The 7,414-nt window shown below is 42.1% G+C and overlaps 1 protein-coding gene across 1 annotated transcript; it reads left to right on the forward strand.

Moving 5' to 3' along the window:
* Positions 1-324: 324 nt before the first annotated feature.
* Positions 325-7,123, forward strand: LOC109021322 (ABC transporter B family member 1). The gene is made up of 10 exons (XM_019003938.2): positions 325-990; positions 1,082-1,136; positions 1,238-1,413; positions 1,520-1,720; positions 1,863-2,122; positions 2,212-2,528; positions 2,753-2,976; positions 3,987-4,360; positions 4,538-5,252; positions 5,592-7,123. Exons 1-10 carry the CDS (start codon positions 514-516, stop codon positions 6,876-6,878), a joined length of 4,086 nt encoding a protein of 1,361 aa, XP_018859483.1. The 5' UTR covers positions 325-513; the 3' UTR covers positions 6,879-7,123.
* Positions 7,124-7,414: the final 291 nt, after the last annotated feature.

The following is a 7,414-nucleotide window of genomic DNA, read 5'->3' on the forward strand; positions in this document are numbered from 1 at the left end:
ATTTCCATTGGGTTTTCCACCTTGAACCTGTTTTGGTCAAAAACCCATCTCCAAGTTTTCACACAGTGTTTGCTGTCGGGTGGAAAATCCTTCTCTCTCTCTGTAGGCTCTACGCCCCTACCCATCTCCCCCATATGTCACTATCTATGTTTTTTACAGAAGAAGCGAACTGAAAAAAATCCACCAAACCTTAAAAACACGCACAAGCATCTATTTTCATCTCTTGCGGATAATGTTTAAGAATCTGTGAATCACATCAACACCACCAATAAGAACAAGAAAAATGAGACGCAAAATATAGAAGAAAAAGGGAAAAAAGAAAAAAAAAAGAAGTTAAGAAAGAAACAAACTGGTAAGCAAGGAGTAAAAACAGAAAAAGAAGGAAAAGCTAGCAGGAGGAACATGAAAAGCCAAGTAGAGTGAGATAATAAAGAGAGTGGGGGAAGAGAGAGAGAGGGTGGGTTTTGGGAGGGAGTGGGTTTGTTTCATAAAGCTATCAAGGGAATTTTGCAAATGTCACAAGATTCTCAGGAGATAAAGACGATTGAGCAGTGGAGATGGTCCGAAATGCAAGGCCTTGAGCTCGTGTCCCCTGCTCCTCCTGATCCTTTTAAAACCAACCCAACGACGCCAACGACAACGCCAACACCAACACCAACCACACCAACCACACCAGACACAGAACCACGAGTCTCAGAACAAGCAGCAGCTCCTCGAGCGACTAAACCAATGGAGAGCTCTGAGCAAAAGAAGGATTCTAGTGGCGGCGGCAGTAGTGGAGAGAAGGCTGAGGCAGTTCCCGCCGTTGGGTTTGGACAACTCTTTAGATTCGCGGATGGGTTGGATTACATTCTGATGGCAATTGGGTCTGTTGGAGCAATTGTACATGGCTGCTCTCTGCCACTGTTTCTCAGGTTCTTTGCCGACCTCGTCAATTCTTTCGGGTCCAATGCCAATAATATGGACAAGATGATGCAGGAAGTTCTTAAGGTAAATCCATTAGTCACATAATTAAGTTCATTCATTATCTTGCCGCCATGAATATGTTATCGAATGCTCTGCACTTCGTGAATTTTTGCAGTATGCGTTTTACTTTCTGGTAGTGGGTGCTGCAATATGGGCATCTTCTTGGGCAGGTGAGAAGTCTCTGTTGCAGTCACTTTGAACTGTTTGCTTTGATTTTCTGTATTTGATTTTTTTGTTAAATGTAATCGGGAGAGCTTGAATTCGATTGCAGAGATATCGTGTTGGATGTGGACCGGAGAGCGGCAATCAACGAAGATGAGGATCAAATACTTGGAGGCGGCTTTGAACCAGGACATTCAGTTCTTTGACACGGAGGTGCGGACCTCCGACGTTGTTTTCGCCATTAACTCCGATGCAGTAATGGTCCAAGACGCCATTAGCGAGAAGGTGAAGGAAGAAGCTGCTTGTTTTTTTTTGGAAGTTGCTCCCTAATTAGGCCTTTTGATAAAACCTCCTTTCTGTTTCTTTTTCTTTTGGGTTTTTGTGTGTGCAGTTGGGCAATTTCATCCACTATATGGCGACATTTGTGTCCGGATTTGTTGTGGGTTTCACTGCCGTATGGCAACTGGGTCTTGTCACACTGGCCGTGGTTCCTCTCATAGCTGTAATTGGTGGTATCCACACCACCACATTAGCGAAGCTCTCTGGAAAGAGCCAGGAAGCTCTCTCACAAGCAGGAAACATTGTAGAACAGGTGAAAAAAAGGGCATTTGTTCATTGTTTGTGTGTGCCTTTGAGTTTTCCGATATGTTAGAGACGAAGATTAAAACTTGGTTTAACGGGGATTTTCTCTGTTTTTTGCATCTGGGTAATACTGATTTCAAACAAACTTACAGACGATAGTTCAAATCCGGGTTGTTTTCGCATTTGTGGGGGAATCCAGAGCATTACAAGGCTACTCGTCGGCACTTAAGGTGGCGCAGAGGCTCGGTTACAAGAGTGGATTTGCAAAGGGATTGGGACTGGGTGCCACTTATTTTGTTGTTTTTTGCTGTTATGCGCTTCTGCTGTGGTATGGCGGTTATCTGGTTAGGCACAACTACACCAATGGAGGACTTGCCATTGCTACCATGTTTGCAGTTATGATTGGTGGACTGTAAGTACTATATTTACATATTTCGTCCTTTTAGTGCATTTTTCCGGTTGCATCTTGTTCTTTAAAATTGTCTTGGCTCTGGTCGGCAGGGCTTTGGGGCAGTCTGCGCCAAGCATGGGTGCATTTGTGAAGGCCAAAGTTGCAGCTGCAAAAATCTTTCGTATAATCGATCACAAACCAGATATAGACCGAAACAGCGAATCGGGTTTGGAATTAGAGTCAATTACTGGACTTGTGGAGCTGAAAAATGTAGATTTCTCCTACCCATCCAGGCCTGAGGTTCGGATCCTTAATAATTTCTCCCTAAACGTCCCCGCGGGCAAGACCATAGCTTTGGTTGGCAGCAGTGGCTCTGGTAAGAGCACCGTGGTGTCCCTCATTGAGAGGTTCTACGATCCCACCTCAGGTAAATCATGAGTGATTTCATGCTAAATTATCAAACAGAGGTTGTTAGCTAAATGCATTTGAAAAATTGTCCTTTGCGTGAGTGTTTTCCTAGATGAATTTATTATGTCGTAGCAAAGGTAGGTTAATTTAACTCCCGGGTTCCTTTACTTCATGTGATATGTATATTTATGGAGGATCGTGCAAGTTGTTAAGAAGCGTCTGTCATTGAATAAACCTGCGCAGGACAAGTTCTGCTGGACGGCCATGACATAAAGACTCTAAAACTGAGATGGTTGAGGCAGCAAATAGGGCTTGTGAGCCAAGAGCCTGCTCTGTTTGCTACTACCATTAAAGAAAACATACTATTGGGTCGGCCCGATGCGGACCAAGTTGAGATAGAAGAGTCTGCGAGAGTTGCCAATGCCCATTCATTCATAATCAAGCTTCCTGAAGGCTTCGAGACTCAGGTTTGTTGTTTCAGTGCATTCATGTATAGTTACTGCATGAAACATTTGCACAGATTGTAGATATCATAGTTGCTGGTTGATCTCAACCATATTCTGTATCTTATTGAAATCAGATATAGTTAACGCTGTTTGTTTGGTGGATACACAATAAATAATTTACTTGTTCTGATAGTTAGACTTTATGTCTCTGAAAATGAAATAAAGAAAAGAAAATGGTATGGTTCTTCAATATTTAATCATATTAATTGCAGTAGGTCTGTAGTATCCATACAATTTTTTAGTCTTTATTGACAGTAGAGAAATGAGGTCTGGGATGAAATTTAATTATGAATATTGACCAGAGATGTTTCGTTTCACTTTGGCTCATAATTAATTCTTATACCATATGAATAATTTAATGGTTTATTTGGTCAACAAATTAATTTTAATATATCATTTTATTTTATGTTTTGAAAGTCAATGTAAGGAAGTGTTTGGTCATGCATGCATCTGATGTAAGGTAACATGCTTTTGTCAACGATGCATGTGCAAAAGTAAAGAAAACATAAGGGAGGAATGACCAGACCACAAAATACTCAGTACATATCTGTTGTGTGTGTGTGTTTGAGAGAGAGAGAGAGAGAGAGAGAGCTCATTTCATACACTATAAGATAGATGAATTGTTTAATTGGACAATTAACTTGCCAGATGAAGTTCACAACATAAATAAAAAATAGTTTACATATAGAGTTCACAAGATTACAAAATAAATTACTACTGTAACAAGTTCTACTCTAAAAGAGATTTTAGATCATGCTCCATTCAGTTCAATATCATGTTGAACAAAGATAAAGGAAGCTTTAAAATCACGCTAATCCAATCTATATAGGATTCCAACTTTCTATTCCTTCTCCTACGTTTTCTCTAAGAAATAATGGAGAATCATACCATGCATCGGGGGAGGGGGACGGGTGAATATTATCGCAATTTGGTAATCAAATAAAAGCATTAAGAAACTGAAAAAATGACAGGTAGGGGAGAGAGGATTGCAGCTCTCAGGAGGACAGAAGCAGAGAATAGCTATAGCTAGGGCAATGCTGAAAAACCCGGCTATCCTGCTCTTAGATGAGGCAACAAGTGCATTGGACTCTGAGTCTGAAAAGCTTGTGCAAGAGGCCCTCGATCGGTTCATGATTGGGAGAACAACCCTTGTCATTGCTCATCGCCTTTCTACCATTCGTAAGGCTGACCTCGTAGCTGTACTCCAGCAGGGCGCTGTCTCTGAAATTGGAACTCACGATGAGCTTATTTCTAAAGGGGAAAATGGTGTCTATGCTAAGCTCATTCGAATGCAGGAGATGGCCCATGAAACCGCTCTCAACAATGCAAGAAAAAGTAGTGCAAGGTACCTTTCATCAAGTTTGGAGCATATTCCAAATCCATATTTTTATATGAAAAGTTTCGTCCTAATGGATATTTTTGTTGTTCCTTATACACTGCTATGACAAGACTTAACTATGATTTCTACTTAACTATGATTTTAGTGCTGAAGTTTCTGCTTAACTATGATTTCCATTTATAGGCCTTCAAGTGCCAGGAACTCAGTAAGCTCACCGATAATTGCACGGAACTCTTCCTATGGCCGGTCACCATACTCACGTCGACTATCTGACTTCTCTACATCTGACTTCAGTCTCTCCATCGATGCCTCACACCCCAACTATCGTTTAGAAAAGCTTGCCTTCAAGGAGCAAGCCAGTTCCTTCTGGCGCCTTGCAAAAATGAATTCACCAGAATGGGTGTATGCTTTAGTTGGATCCATAGGCTCTGTTATTTGTGGCTCACTTAGTGCCTTCTTTGCATATGTTCTAAGTGCCGTCCTCAGTGTCTACTACAATCCAAATGATGCTTACATGAGTAGACAGATTGAGAAGTACTGCTATTTGTTAATTGGGCTTTCATCAGCTGCACTACTCTTCAACACACTTCAGCATTTCTTCTGGGATATAGTGGGAGAAAATCTCACAAAACGCGTAAGGGAGAAAATGTTGGCTGCTGTCTTAAAAAATGAAATGGCATGGTTTGATCAGGAGGAAAACGAGAGTGCTAGGATTGCAGCAAGGCTGGCTCTTGATGCAAACAATGTGAGATCAGCAATTGGAGACCGTATTTCAGTGATTGTGCAGAACACGGCACTCATGCTAGTTGCCTGCACGGCAGGATTTGTTTTGCAGTGGCGCCTTGCCCTTGTCCTCATAGCTGTCTTCCCTGTTGTTGTTGCAGCTACTGTATTGCAGGTTTGTTTTCCCAGCTGAAACCTGAATCTTGTCTAATGAGGTTGAAGAGTTTATATTTTTATTGGTTTTATATAATGAAACTATCCTGACGCTAGTCCTAAACTGACAAGGACAAATATGGCTGAACTTTGACAACATTTAACACAAATTTCACAATATGCACAACCTATTGAGTAGCTTGAATGACATTTTAGGAAAATGATACCCATTGATTCTTTTTGTGATGAATTACAATATGTTGATAGTGATAATCCAAAATTGAAATGTGGTGTCCATAGGGTATATCTGGAATTCTTATGTCAATCCAGTTATTTACTTTTTTTGTTAAATCTTCAACAGAAAATGTTCATGACTGGTTTCTCTGGGGACCTGGAAGCTGCCCATGCCAAGGCCACCCAGCTAGCAGGTGAGGCCATAGCCAATGTAAGGACCGTTGCTGCCTTCAATTCAGAGGCAAAAATTGTTAACCTTTTCTCCTCCAACCTCAATGCTCCACTCCGACGATGCTTTTGGAAGGGACAGATTTCTGGAAGTGGATTTGGAATAGCTCAGTTTGCACTGTATGCTTCCTACGCCCTTGGTCTCTGGTATGCTTCCTGGCTTGTCAAGCATGGGATATCCGATTTCTCGAAGACAATCCGAGTTTTCATGGTCCTCATGGTCTCTGCCAATGGTGCAGCTGAAACACTAACCTTGGCTCCTGACTTCATTAAGGGTGGTCGAGCCATGCGATCAGTCTTTGATCTCCTCGACCGCAGAACTGAAATTGAGCCTGATGATCCTGATTCTACCCCAGTTCCAGACCGTCTTCGTGGAGAAGTTGAATTCAAGCATGTAGACTTTTCGTACCCCAGTCGCCCTGATGTGCCAATTTTCCGTGACCTCAGTCTCCGGGCCAGAGCAGGCAAAACTCTTGCACTAGTGGGTCCTAGTGGATGTGGTAAGAGCTCAGTAATTGCCCTTATACAGCGATTATATGATCCAACATCTGGACGGATTATGATTGATGGAAAGGACATTAGAAAATACAATCTTAAGTCCTTGAGACGACACATTGCAATGGTCCCTCAGGAGCCATGCCTCTTTGCTACTACCATTTACGAAAATATTGCTTATGGCCATGAGTCCGCTACTGAGGCTGAGATTATTGAAGCTGCAACTCTGGCCAATGCGCACAAGTTCATATCAGCATTGCCGGATGGATATAAAACATTTGTTGGGGAAAGAGGGGTTCAACTTTCTGGGGGACAAAAGCAGAGAATTGCAATCGCCAGGGCATTTGTGAGGAAGGCAGAACTTATGCTGCTTGATGAAGCAACAAGTGCACTCGATGCTGAATCTGAGAGATCTGTCCAGGAGGCTCTTGAGCGGGCTTGCTCAGGAAAAACAACAATTGTTGTTGCGCACCGGCTGTCGACTATCAGAAATGCACATGTCATTGCTGTGATTGATGATGGGAAAGTAGCAGAGCAAGGATCTCATTCCCATCTATTGAAAAATTACCCAGATGGGTGCTACGCACGAATGATCCAGTTACAAAGATTCACACATAGCCAAGTCATTGGAATGGCATCAGGTTCAACTTCTTCAGCAAGACCCAGAGAAGATGAGGAGAGGGAAGGCTAAAGTGGGTGGGAGAAAAGTGAAAACAGGAGTATATTCCTTATACCCCACCTTATTATTTTTTGGTCCTTCGCTTTGGTTTCTCTGCTTTGGTATAGTATAGTATGTGTATTAACTATTTTGACATACAATATATGTTCTTGTCTTCACGAATCTTCCCAAGAAAAATTATAACGGAGGATATACCCTTGAGATTGAAATACATAATTCTGTATGAATGCATCCATCTTTATGCATTTATAGAGACATCCCTCGTGCATTATGTTTGTCGAGTCTGCTTCCAAGAGTGATAATATGAGAGAAAACATGGAGTGTTGGAAATAATTGAGAGGGATTGGTGCCAAGCCAGGCCCCTACAACTCAAAATTTGACATGTACTGTTCTAAACTTCTCTTGCCCCATCATATCAGCCGTGGAAGACCAGCAGATACTCCCCAACAATGATCAGAGGGCGTGTAGATGGAGAGTGATGGTGAGTAATTGCGTTAGAATTGCATCTCTCCGACACTGATCGCAAAGTGATGGGTGTAAGGGCCCTG

This window comes from Juglans regia, chromosome 3 (assembly GCF_001411555.2).
Source record: "Juglans regia cultivar Chandler chromosome 3, Walnut 2.0, whole genome shotgun sequence".
NCBI lineage: Eukaryota > Viridiplantae > Streptophyta > Magnoliopsida > Fagales > Juglandaceae > Juglans > Juglans regia.

Coding starts and splice junctions, on each gene's coding strand:
- LOC109021322 (XM_019003938.2), top strand. CDS start 514: ATGTCACAAGATTCTCAGGAGATAAAGACGATTGAGCAGTGGAGATGG. Junction 991..1,081: donor TGATGCAGGAAGTTCTTAAG/GTAAATCCATTA, acceptor GAATTTTTGCAG/TATGCGTTTTACTTTCTGGT. Junction 1,414..1,519: donor AAGACGCCATTAGCGAGAAG/GTGAAGGAAGAA, acceptor TTGTGTGTGCAG/TTGGGCAATTTCATCCACTA.